The sequence below is a fragment of the Culex quinquefasciatus genome, chromosome 1 (genome assembly GCF_015732765.1).
Source record: "Culex quinquefasciatus strain JHB chromosome 1, VPISU_Cqui_1.0_pri_paternal, whole genome shotgun sequence".
NCBI lineage: Eukaryota > Metazoa > Arthropoda > Insecta > Diptera > Culicidae > Culex > Culex quinquefasciatus.
The window spans coordinates 35,850,506-35,871,535 of record NC_051861.1 but is presented as its reverse complement, the minus strand read 5'-3'; the positions used below and the strand labels follow the sequence as shown (position 1 = coordinate 35,871,535).

The 21,030-nt window shown below is 34.1% G+C and overlaps 1 protein-coding gene across 1 annotated transcript in view; it reads left to right on the top strand.

Annotated features, from left to right (window-relative positions):
• Positions 1–21,030, top strand: part of LOC6046417 (tubulin polyglutamylase TTLL5) — a 116,779-nt gene that overhangs the window by 28,097 nt on the left and 67,652 nt on the right. Inside the window, exon 2 of the mRNA XM_038249491.1 lies at positions 15,127–15,219. Coding sequence (XP_038105419.1) covers positions 15,173–15,219 — 47 coding nt within the window. The 5' untranslated portion in view covers positions 15,127–15,172. The remainder of the gene's footprint in view (positions 1–15,126; positions 15,220–21,030) is intronic.

Here is a 21,030-nt window from a genome sequence, read left to right as displayed (position 1 = left end):
AAATCTTGTTATTTTATCAGAAACTGTTATTATTTTTTCTTCTTGAAGTTGAAGTTCAGGATAAAATGATAACACTTTTTGTTATTTTAACAGGATTTGTTATTGAATTATTATCAATTTTGTTATTGAACTTCTTATTTAGCTCTGAAAGGTGAAAGTCCAAAAATACTTAAATTTTGATGTTCTAGAACAGTGGTTCTCAACCTTTATTGATCCATTCCCCCCTTGGCTGAATTTCAGGAACATCATTCCCCCCCAACTAATGGGTATCATTGCACAAATGCATAATTTTGGTATTAATGTTTGCAGAAACTTCTTCACTCGCAACAATTTACATATACTTGCAGCATTTTTAAAATGCATTTTCATTATCTGTTCATATTTAATGGAATGGAAAAGCTCCCGAAAAATCTTTTTATTATAATCTTTTTATAAATGTTCCTGTATGTTGCAATATTATAAACACTAACAGTTTTAGTTTTTATCAATCACAGACAGAAATCATGACTGATATTTTATTTAAAGAAAAATACAAAATAGACTTCATATAATTTTTACAAAAACTAATATTTGATGCTCGATTATTTTTCAAAGTAATGGAATTTTGCCCAAAACGATGCAAAAACTCCCAGGAATTAATTTGAATAATGTTCGAAAAAACGAATCAACGCAAAACTTCACAAATATATTTTATAAAAAGCTTCCCAGTTGAAAAAAAACTAAACTTAACAAAACCAAAGCAGAATTGACATAAAATAAAAATATTTTCAAAACATTCTCATTTTGAAAGGAAATGAAATTTAGCTTGAATTTATTAAAAAAAATATAAGTAAAGCTAATTTTTTTAAATTTATTACAAAATATGCTCATGTTTAAAATAATGTTATTATTTATAAAATTATTTATGAAATTCCATTCTTCAAAAATTGCTCTTGTTTGAGAGAATGCAAATATTAAAAAAAAAAAATGATGGTTTTATTCAGAACAATTTCAAGGAGTAAACTTTTTTGAATTTTAGGTTTTGTTAGCTATATTTTTGAAATACCTGCAAAGATAAAATACAATAAAAAATGCTGTTGTATTTTATCACAGAAATTCCCATATATTTAAAATATATTGTGAACTTCACAGGTTATTTAAATACAACCAAAGATTTATATTTTTTACAAATACGCATTGGATTTCTATTACATCGTCATTCCCCCCCAAGAACGGCCAAATTCCCCCCCAGGGGGGAATTCCTCACCGGTTGAGAAACACTGTTCTAGAATCAAGATTAAGAATTTTTGTTTTTCCTTGCACAATTTGTTTAAAATTCAAGCAACAATTGAAATAAATCTTTTTACGTGTGATTCCTCTTTTTTGCTGGTTTTTAATTTTTTGATTTTAGTTTTAAGAATTAAAACTCAAGTTTTGAGTTTTTAATTTTTAGTTTTAAGTTTTAAGTTTTAAGTTTTAAGTTTTAAGTTTTAAGTTTTAAGTTTTAAGTTTTAAGTTTTAAGTTTTAAGTTTTAAGTTTTAAGTTTTAAGTTTTAAGTTTTAAGTTTTAAGTTTTAAGTTTTAAGTTTTAAGTTTTAAGTTTTAAGTTTTAAGTTTTAAGTTTTAAGTTTTAAGTTTTAAGTTTTAAGTTTTAAGTTTTAAGTTTTAAGTTTTAAGTTTTAAGTTTTAAGTTTTAAGTTTTAAGTTTTAAGTTTTAAGTTTTAAGTTTTAAGTTTTAAGTTTTAAGTTTTAAGTTTTAAGTTTTAAGTTTTAAGTTTTAAGTTTTAAGTTTTAAGTTTTAAGTTTTAAGTTTTAAGTTTTAAGTTTTAAGTTTTAAGTTTTAAGTTTTAAGTTTTAAGTTTTAAGTTTTAAGTTTTAAGTTTTAAGTTTTAAGTTTTAAGTTTTAAGTTTTAAGTTTTAAGTTTTAAGTTTTAAGTTTTAAGTTTTAAGTTTTAAGTTTTAAGTTTTAAGTTTTAAGTTTTAAGTTTTAAGTTTTAAGTTTTAAGTTTTAAGTTTTAAGTTTTAAGTTTTAAGTTTTAAGTTTTAAGTTTTAAGTTTTAAGTTTTAAGTTTTAAGTTTTAAGTTTAAAGTTTTAAGTTTTAAGTTTTAAGTTTTAAGTTTTAAGTTTTAAGTTTGAAGTTTGAAGTTTTAAGTTTGAAGTTTGACGTTTGAAGTTTGAAGTTTGAAGTTTGAAGTTTGAAGTTTTAAGTTAGTACAAATACAAACCCTCCATTCTTTTTTGAATAAATTATTAGTTCGTTATATTTCCTTGAAGGGGTTTGGTGAATTCCACAATCGTGAGAAACTCGGATTCATGCAGTTGTGATTTGCCGACAGGTAAAGATCAGGGCCAAAAAATAATGTTTGGTTGCAAAAATCAGTTCAAAAATTTTATCGGAAATTTTGAATTTTGTTTTTGTCAGAAAGTGTTGCGTGGTCCAATTTAGACTTTGAAATATAATAAGTATTATTTTTGAAAACTTTATCATCATTATCAAGTGGATAGTTTCCATTTAAAGATCTAACGGTCATTAGAAGTCTTTAGCTTTTGAAAAAGTTGTACTATTCGAATTTAAAAATCTTCACATCAAGAAAAGCTTCCATCACACTTCCAGCTGAACACGACTCGATGGCGCCAGCAGCTTTTCTTCGACTGTTTGTGCATTTAGCTCGGGTGTGCGTTTATTGCTCTTATGCGTACACACTATTATCCAAGACCATCAACGAAAGCCGGCAACTATGGTCTACTTATGTATTACCTACTTACTTACTTGCTGGTCGGGCCTCACACTCAACTTTGGCCGGGTGGCGTCACGCCTCTGAAAATTTTCCGATTCGGTTCGGCGGTCATTTTGGGTTTTTTTTCCTGATTTGCTGTTCGCTCTAATGAGTAGCTTATTTGACATCCACGAAAAAATACGGACTTTCTGGTATCGATTTGTGGAGTTGCCTAAGCGGATTGATTTACGGTCAATTTAGAGTTTTCTTATTATTTTGTTGAAATTTATTCTCAGATTTAAACAGATTTCCTAAGTTGACTTTTTCGGATGTCAAAAAATAATTCCAAAAGCAAACAACCCCATTCCATCGATGACCTTTCATCATTCCAACACTTGAGTCGTTTTGGCCAGATTGTGGTTATTTCGACATGACACGACACATTCCGTCGGTCGTCCGTCGTGACTCAAAAAGCACTTGGGAGACGGAATTCCAACACCATGGACGAGTCCTTTGGAGTGTAGTCGGTCATACGGAGGATCCGGAGGAAGTTGGTCGTGAAGGTGACAACAAACCACACAACAAGGTGCTCATATCAAATGTCATTGCAATTCTAACCCTCTATACTGTTAAGAAATGTTTTTCTTTGCTGTTCAAAAAATATTTAAAAGAGAAATAAAAAATGTAACGTTGAACCTCCCATCTCGTTCATTAGCAAACGACTTTCTTTCGTGCAGAGCCTTCTTCTGTGGACTTCCAAAGTCAGTGCCTACTAGTGTTCTCGGCCAAGTCGCCTCCCCAACCGCGCGCGACCATGGCGATAATGAGTTCAAGCCCTGCTGTGTGAAACTGACTCCGACTCTGGCGGAGAACCGGAGCGACAATTGCATAAATTAGTGTCCTGTCGTTTTGCATGTTAGCATACCCTAACCCTGCACTATCTGACGAAGTGAGAAAGGGCAAAGGATACCTTCTGCTTGTCCTCCGTCGCGCAATCTCCTGGCCCATATCTTGGCAGAACACATCCTGGCAAATGGAACACCGAGGTGCTGCTGTCCAAACTAATAAACCCAAGTTACGACGACGACGGCGAGGACCCCCTCCAAGCAACCTCGAAAGGTCAGCTTGTGTACGTACTAGAGTTTTACTGGTCTCCAAAGAATGCGCCACCATCAGGCAATATTTAGAACCGGCGACCAGACGAAACGAAGAAAAATCGAAACGGCCTAAGCAGGTCAATCCGTATGCTGCAGTGTATGTTTGGCGGCGTGGAAGTCGCATTTTTTATTATAAGCCTTGTAGACAAACTGCCCTCAAAGTATTTCCTTCCGCTGGACAAATTGGAGTCTTGGCTGGCTGTCGTAACTTGGACAGGTTGAGGTTAGCTTTGGGATCGATTCGGTGACTTACTCTTCAATGTGATCCATTTTCGTTCTTAATTAAAAAAAAGATATTTTACTTAATTTTTTTAATCTGTGCTTGTGAATGCCCCCAAAGATCTTCGAAAATACTCATTTTTGCAATTCCGCCGTGAAACTACTCACTTTTCCTGTCATTCTTGAGCGACGAAATAGCCTACTTTTCTGTACCAATCATAACAGAATCGAATAGCAACACTTTTCAAAATAAATGCAGAAAAGTTTTACTTTTCAGCACTTGTTTCGAAAAGTAATACTTTTCAACATTTTTTTTGATTTAAACGATTTATTGACAAAATACATGAAAATTTAACTTAAAATTTCACTCAGTTTGTGTTTTTTGGAATTGCAAAAAATGTTGTATGGAACTCGTTGCATAACTTGATTTTTTCAGCACTCTTCGTATTTATCCAACTCGGTGAACCTCGTTGGATAAATGTACGACTCGTGCTGAAAAAATGTTGCATAAACTACTTATATTAATGATGTTCAAATGTAGTTCTCAATGCGATTTTTATATTTTTTCCCAAGAATTTTGTTGTGGGTAATAGAGTGATGCTTCTAAACGATGATTTCAGCGGATTGCAGGCGGGACTTCGTTATGTATATGATTTTTTAATCGAAAATAAAACTAACTCCAACGAAAGGAAAAGGATTTGGAAGCCAGTAAGTGTTGATGCTCCACTTTTTTAATGGGACAACGGAAATTCTCCAAAACCAAAACCAAAACCAAAACCAAAACCAAAACCAAAACCAAAACCAAAACCAAAACCAAAACCAAAACCAAAACCAAAACCAAAACCAAAACCAAAACCAAAACCAAAACCAAAACCAAACCAAAACCAAAAAAAAACCAAAACCAAAACCAAAACCAAAACCAAAACCAAAACCAAAACCAAAACCAAAATAAAACCAAAACCAAAACCAAACCAACCAAAACCAAAACCAAAACCAAAACCAAACCAAAACCAAAACCAAAACCAAAACCAAAACCAAAACCAAAACCAAAACCAAAACCAAAACCAAAACCAAAACCAAAACCAAAACCAAAACCAAAACCAAAACCAAAACCAAAACCAAAACCAAAACCAAAACCAAAACCTAAACCTAAACCTAAACCTAAACCTAAACCTAAACCTAAACCTAAACCTAAACCTAAACCTAAACCTAAACCTAAACCTAAACCTAAACCTAAACCTAAACCTAAACCTAAACCTAAACCTAAACCTAAACCTAAACCTAAACCTAAACCTAAACCTAAACCTAAACCTAAACCTAAACCTAAACCTAAACCTAAACCTAAACCTAAACCTAAACCTAAACCTAAACCTAAACCTAAACCTAAACCTAAACCTAAACCTAAACCTAAACCTAAACCTAAACCTAAACCTAAACCTAAACCTAAACCTAAACCTAAACCTAAACCTAAACCTAAACCTAAACCTAAACCTAAACCTAAACCTAAACCTAAACCTAAACCTAAACCTAAACCTAAACCTAAACCTAAACCTAAACCTAAACCTAAACCTAAACCTAAACCTAAACCTAAACCTAAACCTAAACCTAAACCTAAACCTAAACCTAAACCTAAACCTAAACCTAAACCTAAACCTAAACCTAAACCTAAACCTAAACCTAAACCTAAACCTAAACCTAAACCTAAACCTAAACCTAAACCTAAACCTAAACCTAAACCTAAACCTAAACCTAAACCTAAACCTAAACCTAAACCTAAACCTAAACCTAAACCTAAACCTAAACCTAAACTCAAACCTTAACCTTTACCTAAAACCTAAAACTTAAACTAAGTCGAAAATTTATTTTTAAAATTTGATTTAAAATTTGAAATTTGATTTTCAATTTGATCTAATTCCAATGAATATGTTCATGACACTTTGAGAATTTTTAGCCGAGATTCAACTAGTCTTAGTAAAGCTTCAGACCTCAAGGTTTCATGTAATCCAAAGTTTGGTCGACAATACGTACTTCGTTGACCAAACCATAGACTGAATACGAAGGCATTACATGTTACAGATTAAGAGTTGCTATACTACAGCAATTTTGAGCATAGCATTGCATAGCATTATACCTACAGCTTATTTGTTTTTTTTTCTAAAAAGATAAATCTTCCTGGTTTAAAATCTAATTAAACAACGTCCATAAAATTGAAAAAAAAAACACTTTATTTTTAAGGATACCTTAACACATGGCGCCATCTGTTCGCACGTTAGCAAGTTCAAACCCTTTCTACGCCGCAAAATTTCGCCCCGCACATTTTGCCGCCATTCAGGCGTAACGCGCCACAACTGGGCGCGATAATTGAGCTATTGTTTGCGTGATTTAATGGAACGAAATTTGCCTGCACATTCGTACGTACTCACGGAAGCCATGGAGACACCCTCTGGAAACAAAAACATGGCAGCCCAGTGACAGCCGACGAGTTGCGCGAGTCGTTTCGGATGGGCGCAGTTTTGAGTTGCGAAAAAAACAACAATTGCAGATTTGCAGTTAAATGGCGAATCTATTAATCCTCGCCGACCGCCAGCCGTCATCATTTGCAAATGGGGAATGTCGTCGCAATGGACTTTGCGGTAGAGATGGTAGGGTCGTCGCCGTGGAGTGCATAATTGACAAAGGGAGCGCGTGGTCGTAAAAAATATTCGGAGTGAAAAGTGATTTTTTTTTGCGTGTGCCTTTTGTTTCGCATTTTTGTCGTGTATTGTGTGCTGCGAGGATATTTGAAATTTGCTCGCGTTATCTTAATTGTAGAAACAGTAAAAATATACTGATAAGTCCAGCCCATAGCACTAATGCTCGGTTGGCACGCGTTCGATTAAAAAAACTTTCTAAATCATTACTAGTTTATCTTTCCGCAGCCGGCTGCCTAAGATTTAAAAATTTCAACCGATAAACAAAATGCTCATGGTCACATCACTGCCACTCGTGAATCCTGACCTCATACCCATCGACTAACCTCCTCAAAACTCATGTGTTACTTTGTCGGAGAAGCAGTCGATTGGGCGGTCTCTATCACTCAAGTATCGGACTAACATTCCCATCCACTTCCCCGTGACTCTACCACTGGTCGTGGCCGGCGCCGGTATTGATCAGCATGATAGGGGCCTTTGAGAAGTTGCGAAGCGAGGAAAGATAGCTCCCACTTATCTTCCACGGCTCGTGGATGTAACTTCTGGAGGTCCTGGTCAATAACGGAGTAGCAACTGCGGGTGGGCACCTATGCTTATGCTTATGCTAGATGGTAGGGTCGTCGCCGTGCCTTCCAAGGTTCGACGCTACCAGAAATTTGAGTTTATGATTATAGTTTGATAACCCTACCATCTCGAGTCCGATCTGCTTATCCGCTTGATTGGAGGCGATTTGCCAGATGAATTCCAGCACTGCGCGCCAGCTGGCCAGCTGCGGAATAGATCAGCTATGAGCTGGGATTACAACATGACGGAAACGATGCAGCGATGATCTGGGCTGGAAGATTGATTGATTCTGCGAGGTGACTTCGCACAGATCAAGTTTCGCTCACGGTTGGATAGACTTGTGAGATATTGAATTTCCGTTGGGAATCGCCGCTCAAGTATGCATTTCGAGACTCCAAAAGGTATGCACTAAAGTTGAACAATTTACGTCTTCAATCCGAGTCACGCTTCAGTAGCTTTCCTCTCCAAAAACCACATTCTATCGACAGTCAATAGCTCAGCACACTTAAGAGGACCGTTTAACACGGCGACGATAGTGAGAAAAGGGAAAATTCTGCTATTTTCGGAACGCCACTACCGCAGAGAAGAGCTTGGAAAATCTTTATAGAGCGACATAAAAAAACATGAATTGGTCTGTGAACGGCTTGCCGCGCCAGCTGGATCTAGGTGTTGATAAAGCGATATTTATGGAATTTCTAATAGCTACTTTCCGCCTGAACGGCGGCGATGACGGTGAAATTGACATGCTAATCGGTCTCCACAAAAAGTAAGGAGTTTTTGGTATTGTGGTATGACGTGTTTGCTTTGTGGTGACAAGGTACAAACAATGTGAAGTTATTTCTGGACTTTGACTGAGGTTGTCGCTGTGGATATATCATAAATAATTAATGGCAATGTGAATGAAATTAAGAGACATGACTGAAAATAATTCGATGACATCATGTTGAAACTTCGCTTCAAGCCGATCTCTAGTACAAAAGTTTCCTTCTATTTCTTTTTGTCCTTTTGTCTTTTTGTCTTTTTGTCTTTGTCTTTTTGTCGTTTTTGTCGTTTTTGTCGTTTTTGTCGTTTTTGTCGTTTTTGTCGTTTTTTGTCGTTTTTGTCGTTTTTGTCGTTTTTGTCGTTTTTGTCGTTTTTGTCGTTTTTGTCGTTTTTGTCTTTTTGTCGTTTTTGTCTTTTTGTCTTTTTGTCTTTTTGTCTTTTTGTCTTTTTGTCTTTTTGTCTTTTTGTCTTTTTGTCTTTTTGTCTTTTTGTCCTTTTGTCTTTTTGTCTTTTTGTCTTTTTGTCTTTTTGTCTTTTTGTTTATGTCTTTTTGTTTTTTTTGTATTTTTACGCTTATGTAATTTTATATTTTTAACCATGTTCATGTCATGAAAATGATTGAGGATCAAAATGAACGAAAATCGTTATTTTTCCCTGACAGCAAATTTTGTAAGCCCTGAGAACTTACCTTATGTTGCAAATTAAATACATGCCATCCCCCCCAAAACATTTTCCAAACCTCAATCAAAAAGTTAAGCTTCAAAGTGCATTGATTGGCTTTCCTTCCTCGAAAACCCCCTTGCAACTGCATACATCACGCTGCACCAGCTTGACTCTTTGCAAAGAACCGAAACTCCATTAATCGCGCGATGCTTTATTGGCCATGGAGGTTCCCGGCCATTGATTTGCGCGCCACCGTTGATTGACTGGTCCGGAACCGGAGCTGTTACGAGCGCGAGACTCCGGCTAATAATTCACTTTTATGGTATTAACGATAGGTACATGCAAAAGCTATTATTGTAGCGATTCAATGCTGCTTAGAGCTAGAGGAGGTCGCACCTCTCGTGTCATTCGTCAATTCCGAGCAGGACGTTCAACAGTCAAACTCGATTAATGTCAGCGAAGATAACACGCTTCAGGCAAGGGGATCAATCGAGTTACGACGGAGTTTCCTGGTGTTTTCTGGAGTTTGTGGTATTTTGAAAGTTTTTGGATATCTTTGAACTCGGTCAATATCTGGGTCTACAGAGTAGAACCTTAGCCCAAAACCGACTGGAAGTTACTTCACCTCTTAGAAGACCTCTAAACAGAGAGCGTTTCCACTGACTTCAAAATGATCCAGTTTCGCCAAATTACCCCTGATCGTGAGAGTCGTGAAGCCCGTCTCATGACTCACGCAGTTCTGGCCTGGGGTGCTTGATTGATTGCGGCGTGAAAACTAAATTGGATAATAGCGCGATGCATAAAAGCTTACCGCATATCACTCTTGGCCTGACGGCTTTGGTGGGATGTTCTGGCCGCCATCATGCCATGGGAGGCCAAAACCAGAACCAAAACCAGACACGAGAGGAGTGCAGCAACAACTTTGAGGGTCGTCGTGGCGCGACGATCCGCGCGATGTATCGCACAAAACAGCTCGTAAATACTCCTCTGGTATAGCGTATGCAAAACAATTGAAGTGTGCACTATGTTGGTGAGTAGATAGCGTGGTTAGGGGGAGAGTACCTAATGTTGACAGTTGGACTCTTGAACACATTACTTCTTGAATACTTGAAGTCATGAACTCATGAACATTTGAACATTTGAACACTTGAATTCTTGAACAATTGAACACTTGAGCACTTGAACAATTAAATTTTGAACTATTGAACCCTGTCAACAATAGATCCACCTTCCCCCAACAGCTTGCTGACTGAACAAGAAGCCAGACATATTTCACTCGCTCGTAATCGACTCGAGAGCTTCCCGTTGGGCAAATACTAGAGCTACCTAGAATACTCTATGTAGTGCCACAGTGTAACGGAGGATGGCGGCGTCGACCCAATAATAGTCTATCCGAGTACTATTTCCGATCGTTTTCCAACATCTAAGCGGAGTAGAATGAAGCGTAATTAGGGCGTCCAATTTTCCCGGGTTTTGAATTTCCCGGGAAACGGGAAAAATATTTTTAAAATCCCGGGAATTCCCGGGATCCCGGGAAATTTTTGAACAGTCATAAAATCTATGTTTTCATTATATGAGCAATTCTCTGAGATTTCGGTCATTCGATTTTTTTTGTATTTTTTAATCCGGCTGAAACTTTTTTGGTGCCTTCGGTATGCCCAAAGAAGCCATTTTGCATCATTAGTTTGTCCATATAATTTTCCATACAAATTTGGCAGCTGTCCATACAAAAATGATATGTGAAAATTCAAAAATCTGTATCTTTTGAAGGAATTTTTTGATCGATTTGGTGTCTTCGGCAAAGTTGTAGGTATAGATATGGACTACACTGAAAAAAAATTATACACGGTAAAAAAAATTTTGTGATTTTTTTATTTAACTTTTTGTCACTAAAACTTGATTTACAAAAAAACACTATTTTTATTTTTTTTTATTTTTTGATATGTTTTAGAGGACATAAAATGCCAACTTTTCAGAAATTTCCAGAATGGGCAAAAAATCTTTGACCGAGTTATGATTTTTTGAATCAATACAGATTTTTTCAAAAAATCGAAATATTGGTCGCAAACATTTTTCAACTTCATTTTTCGATGGAAAATCGAATTTGCAATCAAAAAGTACTTTAGTGAATTTTTGATAAAGTGCACCGTTTTCAAGTTATAACCATTTTTAGGTAACTTTTTTGAAAATAGTCGCAGTTTTTCATTTTTTTAAAATAGTGCCCATGTTTGCCCACTATTGAAAAAAATATTTTTGAAAAGCTGAGAAAATTCTCTATATTTTGCTTCTTCGGACTTTGTTGATACGATCTTTAGTTGCTGAGATATTGCAATGTAAAGGTTTAAAAACAGGAAAATTGATGTTTTCTAAGTCTCACCCAAACAGCCCACCATTTTTCAATGTCGATATCTCAGCAACTAATGGTCCGATTTTCAATGTTAATATATGAAACATTTATGAAATTTTCCGATCTTTTCGAAAAAATATTTTCAAAATTTAAAATCAAGACTAACCTTTCAAACGGGCCAAACATTCAATATTACGCCCATTTGAAATGTAAGTCTTGGTTTTAAATTTTTGAAAATATTTTTTTTCGATAAGATCGGAAAATTTCACGAATGTTTCATATATTAACATTGTAAATCGGACCTATAGTTGCTGAAATATCGACATTAGAAAATGGTGAGTTGTTTGGGTGAGACTTAGAAAACATCAATTTTCCTGTTTTTTAACCTTTGCATGGCAATATCTCAGCAACTATGGGTCGTATCAACAAAGTCCGAAGAAGCAAAATATAGAGAATTTTCTCAGCTTTTCAAAAATATTTTTTTCAATAGTGGGCAAACATGGGCACTATTTTAAAAAAATGAATAACTGCGACTATTTTCAAAAAAGTTACCTAAAAATGGTTATAACTTGAAAACGGTGCACTTTATCAAAAATTCACTAAAGTACTTTTTGATTGCAAATTCGATTTTCCATCGAAAAATGAAGTTGAAAAATGTTTGCGACCAATATTTCGATTTTTTTGAAAAAATCTGTATTGATTCAAAAAATCATAACTCAGTCAAAGATTTTTTGCCCATTCTGGAAATTTCTGAAAAGTTGGCATTTTATGTCCTCTAAAACATATCAAAAAATAAAAAAAATTAAAAATAGTGTTTTTTTGCAAATCAAGTTTTAGTGACAAAAAGTTAAATAAAAAAATCACCAAATTTTTTTTTACCGTGTATAATTTTTTTTCAGTGTAGTCCATATCCATACCTACAACTTTGCCGAAGACACCAAATCGATCAAAAAATTCCTTCAAAAGATACAGATTTTTGAATTTTCACATATCATTTTTGTATGGACAGCTGCCAAATTTGTATGGAAAATTATATGGACAAACTAATGATGCAAAATGGCTTCTTTGGGCATACCGAAGGCACCTAAAAAGTTTCAGCCGGATTAAAAAATACAAAAATTAAAATTAAAGAAAAAAGACCGATTCCGTAGAGAACTGCTCATATTGATTATGTTTTCAAGCTTAAAATTATAGAATAAGCTCAAAAATATTAATTGATGATAATTTACACTTCAATCGAAAAAAGGACAGCAATTATTAGATAGTTCAAAAGGAACTTAAAAAAAAAATTATGTACACAACATTATGGATTATAAAATAACCACAACTTTAAATACCGTCATTAGGGGTGACATTGGGTTTGGGGGGTGAGATCGGGTCATACAAACTTCAGCTATTTTGTATGACCCAATCTCACCCCTAGACCTAATGTCACCCCTGATGACGGTACATTATGATTCAAATTGAAATTGAACTTCTTTTATATTTCTTTTATTTATTTTTGTATATGAAATGACTAGAAAAGCCAGAAAAAATTCTTTGAAAATGTAATAAAAAACTAGAAGCAGAAACAAATTAAATAATACCGGTTAATGCAAATTTTAGATTTAATTTCATGTTTTATTTCAAACGTATTTGAAAAGATACCTTTTAGTTACTTCTGCCAGCTGGGGAAAATCGACACTACACTCAGAATAGTTACAGGACATTTTAAAGCAATAAATTTGGAAATCTGTTCCTGTTTTAATGAAGTCAACCAAAACATTATGGAAAAAATGCATCAACAGCTGCCTTAATTCGATGAAAAATAATGTTATATGTTTTTTTTTCAAATTCAAAATCATAAATATATGTAAAATACGTAAATATAATACCCACGCTTTTAAAAATATATATTAAATAGAAAATATTCGAAATTTTAACAATTTTCCCTAATAAACCAAATGAATGCTGATATATGCCGAGTAAAAATTTTAATGCTTTAAAATTCTTATTGATTTCTAAGTAATAAACTTGTTATCTGTTTCCACAACCAAATCTGAATTTCCAGAATAAAAAATTTGTTTTTTTTTCTATTTCGGGAATTCCCGGGACAAATTATTTAAAATCCCGGGATTCGGGAAATCCCGGTTTTGGAAAAATCCCGGGATTTTTGTCCCGGGAATTCCCGGGATGGACGCACTAAGCGTAATCGAACAGTAAAAAAAATCCACCAAGAACAATGCACACAGTTGTAAGGGAGGGGTTTGTTAGTGTGAAGAGAATGCAACTTGAATTTGGGACAAGTATGGCTTCTTTCTTGTGATATTTTTGTTACTTTCGATGCACCCAAGAACTGTTAAAAAAGAAGGATACATTTTTTACAAAAAAGAAGTACAAAAGTACAAAAAAAAAACAAAAAGTACAAACAAAAGTACAAAAAGACAAAAAGACAAAAAGACAAAAAGACAAAAAGACAAAAAGACAAAAAGACAAAAAGACAAAAAGACAAAAAGACAAAAAGACAAAAAGACAAAAAGACAAAAAGACAAAAAGACAAAAAGACAAAAAGACAAAAAGACAAAAAGACAAAAAGACAAAAAGACAAAAAGACAAAAAGACAAAAACGACAAAAACGACAAAAACGACAAAAACGACAAAAACGACAAAAACGACAAAAACGACAAAAACGACAAAAACGACAAAAACGACAAAAACGACAAAAACGACAAAAACGACAAAAACGACAAAAACGACAAAACGACAAAAACGACAAAAACGACAAAACGACAAAAACGACAAAAACGACAAAAACGACAAAAACGACAAAAACGACAAAAACGACAAAACGACAAAAACGACAAAACGACAAAAACGACAAAAACGACAAAAACGACAAAAACGACAAAAACGACAAAAACGACAAAAACGACAAAAAAGACAAAAAAGACAAAAAAGACAAAAAAGACAAAAAAGACAAAAAAGACAAAAAAGACAAAAAAGACAAAAAAGACAAAAAAGACAAAAAAGACAAAAAAGACAAAAAAGACAAAAAAGACAAAAAAGACAAAAAAGACAAAAAAGACAAAAAAAGACAAAAAAGACAAAAAAGACAAAAAAGACAAAAAAGACAAAAAAGACAAAAAAACAAAAAAGACAAAAAAGACAAAAAAGACAAAAAAGACAAAAAAGACAAAAAAGACAAAAAAGACAAAAAAGACAAAAAAGACAAAAAAGACAAAAAAGACAAAAAAGACAAAAAAGACAAAAAAGACAAAAAAGACAAAAAGACAAAATTAATTTGACAAAAACTAAATTTTCCACAGCTAATTGACCCCTCTCACTTTCTTCGATCGCAGTTAGCTCCGAGAGATGACTTGCATTCGCTTCGCTGCCGTGCCGTTTGACTGATCTAATACGACGTTTTCGATAATCAACAATTAAGAAAAAAAAAAAACAAAAACCGCGATGAAAACGGCGATGAAGGCTTCCATATAATGAGGCGGGTGAACGGCAAGCATGCGAAGTTTTGTTTATTTTTGGTTCCCCTGAGCAATTGCATGTCAGAGTGAGAGAGGTGCAATTTCAGGTTTTTTTTCGCCGACTTCCGAAAGACAAACAATAAACAGATCATGAGCGGGCGATAATGAGAGGTTTAATTTGGCGAGCCGGTTGAATTACAGCGAAATTGACTCATTAACGTTATGAGACAATCACAATAATGTGCCATAAATGGGCTCGAGGTTGTAAAAGCAACGGCAATCTCCGTTAGAGGCCTTCAGCCGAAAATTGATTGATTTGATTTGAACCTCAGAGAGAAAATTAATTATGCGTGAAGAGTCGGCAATTCTGGGTAACGCAAACCAGCAATCAAACTTTGGGACGATGATTGATGCTTACTTTCAGCAGCAGTCCGAACTGCTAATTCATCATTTTAGTTGGAGTAACTAACCAGCAACGGTGTGACCAATTGGCCGTGCTAACTATGTATTTAGCGTGTTTAATGAATGTCTTCTTCTAATGTTCTTTTTTTTGTTTTTTTTTGCAGACCAGACCGCCAACCGGTTCTACTCGTCTAAGTGGCACAATGTCGCATGGTATTTGTTGGATCGCCTGAACTAGACCAACTCATTGTTTGTGGGTAAGTTTCTTCGGTTTTCCGAATCGATTTCATAAAAAATTGTTAAAATGAACATAAAACCATGAGCTCAACAACTTATCAACTCAACTCAATTTAAAATAAAAGAAAATATTTTAAAATCTTTTAAGACTAACATAAACTGCACACATGCCAATCTCTTGCATTGCTTAAATCAAAACTTTACAACTATCAGCTATCAGGAAATTGCACAGACACATCAATCCCCTGCAAAAAAAAGAGGTTAACTACCTTTCGAGGAATCATCGCCCACAATAACATCAACAACACGAACGTGACGTACCTTCGCGACACGTACCTACGTGTTACATTACAAAACCTCGTTCTAAACGACGCCCCCCCCCCCCCAAACTGTTTATCGCACACTGCAACGGAACTTCAATCAAATATCAAAACCAAGTCAAATATTCAAAGCATGTCTCGCGGAATCGCGATTGAAAAAAAAACAAAGTTCCATTGGCACGCCCCTCGCGCCGCTTGGATGCAATGTTGTATTCAACACGCAAGGAGGGACGGGGAGGGACGAGGTTTGTTTTGGAGTCGAAAGCTTATCAAAACACAAATCGCGCAATTGGCTTCCTAGGATACCAAACAGCCACCCGGCCTCATAAACGAAAGTTTTACGGCGATTGTTGTTAGTCGCCCGGGTCATGCTGGTGGGGTTCACAACTTGCACATTATTCATGTGTTTTTTTTTATGTTGGCGTGGGATATTGGGACAAGCCAAACATCGGTTGGACAAAATTACGGTACCGTCATCTGGGGTGAATCGGGACTACAGTCTGAATAGGGACAGCACGTTTTAGAACAGAGCAGTTCTTCACAAAATCGATCTTTTTTTGGTGATTTTTTGTATTTTTTAATCCGGCTAAACTTTTAAGGTGTTTTCGGTATGCCCAAAGAAGCCATTTAGCATCATTAGTTTGTCCATATAATTTTCCATACAAATTTGTCAGCTGTCCGTATAAAAATGATGTATGAAAATTCAAAAATCTGTATCTTTTGAAGGTTTTTTTTTATCGCTTTGGTGTTTTCGGCAAAGTTGTAGGTATGGATAAGGACTACACTCAAAAAACATGATACACGGTAAAAAACTTGGTGATTTTTTATTAAACTTTTTGTCACGAAAACTTGATTTGCAAAAAAAACACTATTGCTTTTTATATGTTTCAGGATACATAACACTATGGTACATTGCGTGGCCAAGTTTCAAAAAAGTGACCTTCTCCAAATATTTTTTGGTATTTTTTTCTCGAAAGTAAACATTCTAACTAGGGCGTCCAAATTTCCCGGGTTTTGTATTTCCCGGGAAACGGGAAAAATATTTTTGGAATCCCGGGAATTCCCGGGATCCCGGGAAATTTTCGAAACAGTCATAAAATCTATGTTTTCATTATATTTGATATGTTTTTAAGCTTGAAATCATAGAAATAACTGAATCAAATTAATTGGTGATACTCTACACTGCAATATAAACAATGACGGCAGTTTTCTATAGCTTAAATGAAATTCATTTTTTTTTGTTCATTGTTGTGCTTTGGATTTCAAATAAACTACAATGTGATTCTAATCAAATATGGCTTATATAAATATACATATCTTTTTTATAAGACATGACCAGAGAAGCTTGAAAAATTTCTTTGAAAATATCTTCAAAAAAACAAGAGGCGACAACAAATAAATTGACACTAATCAATGTAAAATTTTAGATAAGTTTTGAATTTTATATTTTATATTTTATATAATAAAAGATTACACAACAAGGGGTAAATATCGATTACTTTTTCAAAATGTCTGATGTACATAAGAAACTGTTGGCACATTGGTTGTTATGAAAAAGTAAATTATAAATACGACAAGTGCTGGAAAAAATAAGTTTTACAACAAGTTGCTTTTGAATAAACGCTATTTGAATGGAATTTTTGCAAACATCCATGTGTTTAATAAATTCACCGCTAGAAAAAATACTTACTGATACTAGTTTTCAAAAGTTCAACTTGAAAAAAACTTTTACAAAAAAAACATATTTTAAAAATTATCTTCAAGTTACTATCAACTAGGAAAACACAGGAATACAGTCATAATAGGTAAAGAGGAGATTTTAGAGTGATAAATTTGAAAACCGGTTTTCCGTGGAATTTTTGTTATGTTCCTGTTTGAACAAAAGTAATTCAAAATATCGTGCAAAAAAATGGCTTAATAGCTGATTAATGCTGATGTCTGCCGAATATAAATTATAATGCTTTGAAATTATTATCGATTATAAGGTATTCAATTGTTCATCTATTTCCACAACCAAATCTGAATTTCCAGACCAAAAATTGTTTTTTTTAATTTCGGGAATTCCCGGGACAAATTACAAAAAATCCCGGGATTCGGGAATTCCCGGTTTAGGAAAAATCCCGGGATTTTTGTCCCGGGAATTCCCGGGATGGACGCACTAATTCTAACTAAGAAAAATCCAAATTTTCAAAGCTCTAAGTTTGTTCATTACGGAGATACGCAAGCTGATAGTCAAAAAATGGAGTAAAAAACTTGCGATTTTCGTAAAAAAGGCTGATTGTTTAATTTTAACATAGCTCAGTTATATTAAATGTTTTATTAGGACAAATATACATCGTTGGAAAGGTAATGAGATAAGCTTTGAAACTATTAATAGATAAAATGTTGTTTCCAAACCAAAAACTGAAGTTTTCATCAAATAACTGGAGCATTTTTTTGACAAATCATATTTTTTGTGTTTGTTAATCGAGTACTTTTTTTGCTAACCGATGCTAAACATGAAACTAAGATCACTTGAAAGATTGGATTATAATCTAACATTGCTGAAATTTCCAGCCTGCGATTTTTTGCGTTTTCGGAGATTTGCCATTTTGAACATTTACGTTTTATCAAAATTTGCTGCAATCTACATATGCGCCCGTTTATTTCACTTGCTTTGCTACCTACTTCGTGGGCATTGTCGCTTCAAAAATCAATACCTGGTTTCAAGAAGTTCGAAATGACTTTATTGGAATTTTCTGTTGCCTATATTTAAAATTGAGTACCTTAGTCAAAATAAGGTATTCGTACCGAAGTTTCTCAAGCGAAACTGGAGAATCTCAGTTTGATACCGGAAAAAGTATTCATCAAAATGTTGACTTAGCATGATGAATTTCTGCGATCAATCCATGAAACTGATCCACATTTAAGTTCTATGTTGGTTAGTACAAAACCATCATAAAAAGTACCTTTAACATATCTTGAAGCTGTCACAAACTCTATAATCAAATGAATTTTAAGAATATGGTTTATATTTTATCGTTTTACTTTATAATAAATATTTTGAATAAAATTATTTTTTCTGTTATTTGATTTAACAATTAAAATTTTCGCAATTTATGCCCGTAAGGGTGGGGGGGGGGAGGGGGTCTCAAGTTATATGGCATGGACTCACAAAAAGAAACACACAGCAGTAAATAATAAATATTTGACTTAAAATGAATTTATTACACTTAACAAAATTTTGTTGGAGGGTAGGAGGAGAGGGGGAGGGGGGTAAAAGAAAGAGGAGGGAGGGGTTGTGTCCATAAAGTGGGGATGTATTAGCTTATCCATAATTTAATAATATAAACTTGCAATATAACATATATGCAATTCTGTTGCACTTGCAAATGTATGAAAAGACTATTTATTATAAACAATCAACTATTGAAAAACATGAAGAGTCATAAAAATCGACGTATATCATTTCAGTACCATACAATTACCCAAATTTGTATGAAAAACATTTAAAAAGCAAAAAAATAATTTGGCCGCCTGTTTGTATGGAGATGGCCCATAGTGCATAAATGCCCAAGTAATAGCAATTTTTAAGAATCTTTTTTGAAAATAGTCTCATTTATTCATTTTTTTAAATTAATGCACAGAGAAAATTCTCTATACTTTGCTTTTTTGAACTTTGTTGATACGACCCAAACCACCCACCATTTTCTAATGTCGATATCTCAGCAACTAATGGTCCAATTTTCAATGTTAAAACATGAAACATTCGTGAAATTTTAAATCAAGCCTAACATTTCAAAAGTGCCTAACATTCAATATCACGCCCTTTTGAAGTGTTGGTCTTGATTCAATTTTTTAATATATTGTTTTCGAAAAGATTGGAAAATTTCACGAATGTTTCAGATTTTAAGTGTTATTTTTTTGCAAATCAAGTTTTAGTGACAAAAGTGAAATTAAAAATGACGTTTTTTTTTATCGTGTATCATTTTTTTCAGTGTAGTCCTTATCCATACCTACAACTTTGCCAAAGATACCAAATCGATCACAAAAATTCTTCAAAAGATACAGATTTTTTAATTTTCATACATCATTTTTGTAAGGACAGCTGCCAAATTGGTATCGAAAATTATATGAGGGTCGTTCCAGGTCAACTGAGTACACTTTTGGACTCGACCTTCACCGATTTGGACCAAACTTGGAGAGAACGTTCATCTATCGATAGTTAACGGAAATCCCAAGTTTGGTGCTGATTGGACAATCCCTCCATTTTTGGCACCGCCCTCTTTTTTGACGATTTTCTAAAAAACTTATTTTTCTTTTAATTTTAACTTTGCAACTATTTGAGCAAAAGACTTTCTACAGGTTTCATTTTAAAGAAAATTGTCCAAGGACTTCGACAAAAATAAAAAAATACCCTTAAATGCCCACTAATATTATATTTAAACGTTTTAAGTATTAAAATTCAGTTTTGACCAATTCCTTATATTTTTATTTGTTTTATTTTATCACCATCGTGTTTCCCGGACAATTTTACATAATAATCAATGTACACCCCAAACTAAAATGAACTATTGGCAAGATACAGCGATTTTGCTGAAAAAAGTTTGATTTTGCGCTGCACTCTGTCCTATGAATACTAATCCGAAATAAGTTTCTCACATATAAAAACCGAACTATACGGGATTTTTCCCTTTTTGTTTAAAAGTACACCATTAGCGTGTCCCAAAAAAACACGATGTCGAGGAATTCAATGTGCTCAGTTCTCAAATGATAGAAAATCATGTTAAAAACAACTCTCTCATACATGAAAACTTTCGGAAAAATCGTTTACCACGTTCCCTGGGCATTTTTTTGAAAAAAAGTCAGTTTTTTTCGACAATTTCACAAAATCTGTTTAGAAAAAATGGAAAATTTTAAAATTTCAAATAGCCTATACCATTAAATGATGGTCTGTGGTCCAATAAACAAGTTAATGTATCGATTTGGCCTTTTAAAACCTTGTTTTCGCTTTCCCGGTAGCTTTTATGTCGCTTCTATGTTCCCGGTTCAATCTTTTCCCTCGGTATTGAACACAAAAAATTCCTCATATGTGAGAATACATGCATCTTGTAGGAAATTTTCCGCCGAAGATTTTCGTCTAAGCAAATCAAATAACAAATATAAGGTTCAATTGTACGCATTTCCGTGATCTGAACCACAACGTAACGTTTACACTCCCTTCTTATAACTCCTGTTGATAAATCCGATGTTCAGGTAAATTAAAAATATCACTAATATTTGGAATTTACTCTTTAGGGATCCATCCATTAATCACGTAGACATTTTTTTAAATCTCAGCTCCCTCCCCTTCTCATGGTCAATTGTCCATAAAAAAAACTTTTTTGGATGGAGCGTGGACAATTGCCAACCCCGTACAATCGAACCATATATTTCGATGCCCTGTGCTCTTGTACTAAGCTTACTGGTTTTCCTATCTAGATAGCATAAGAGATGCATCGATTTGTTATTTGTTTATTTGTATCCATGGAA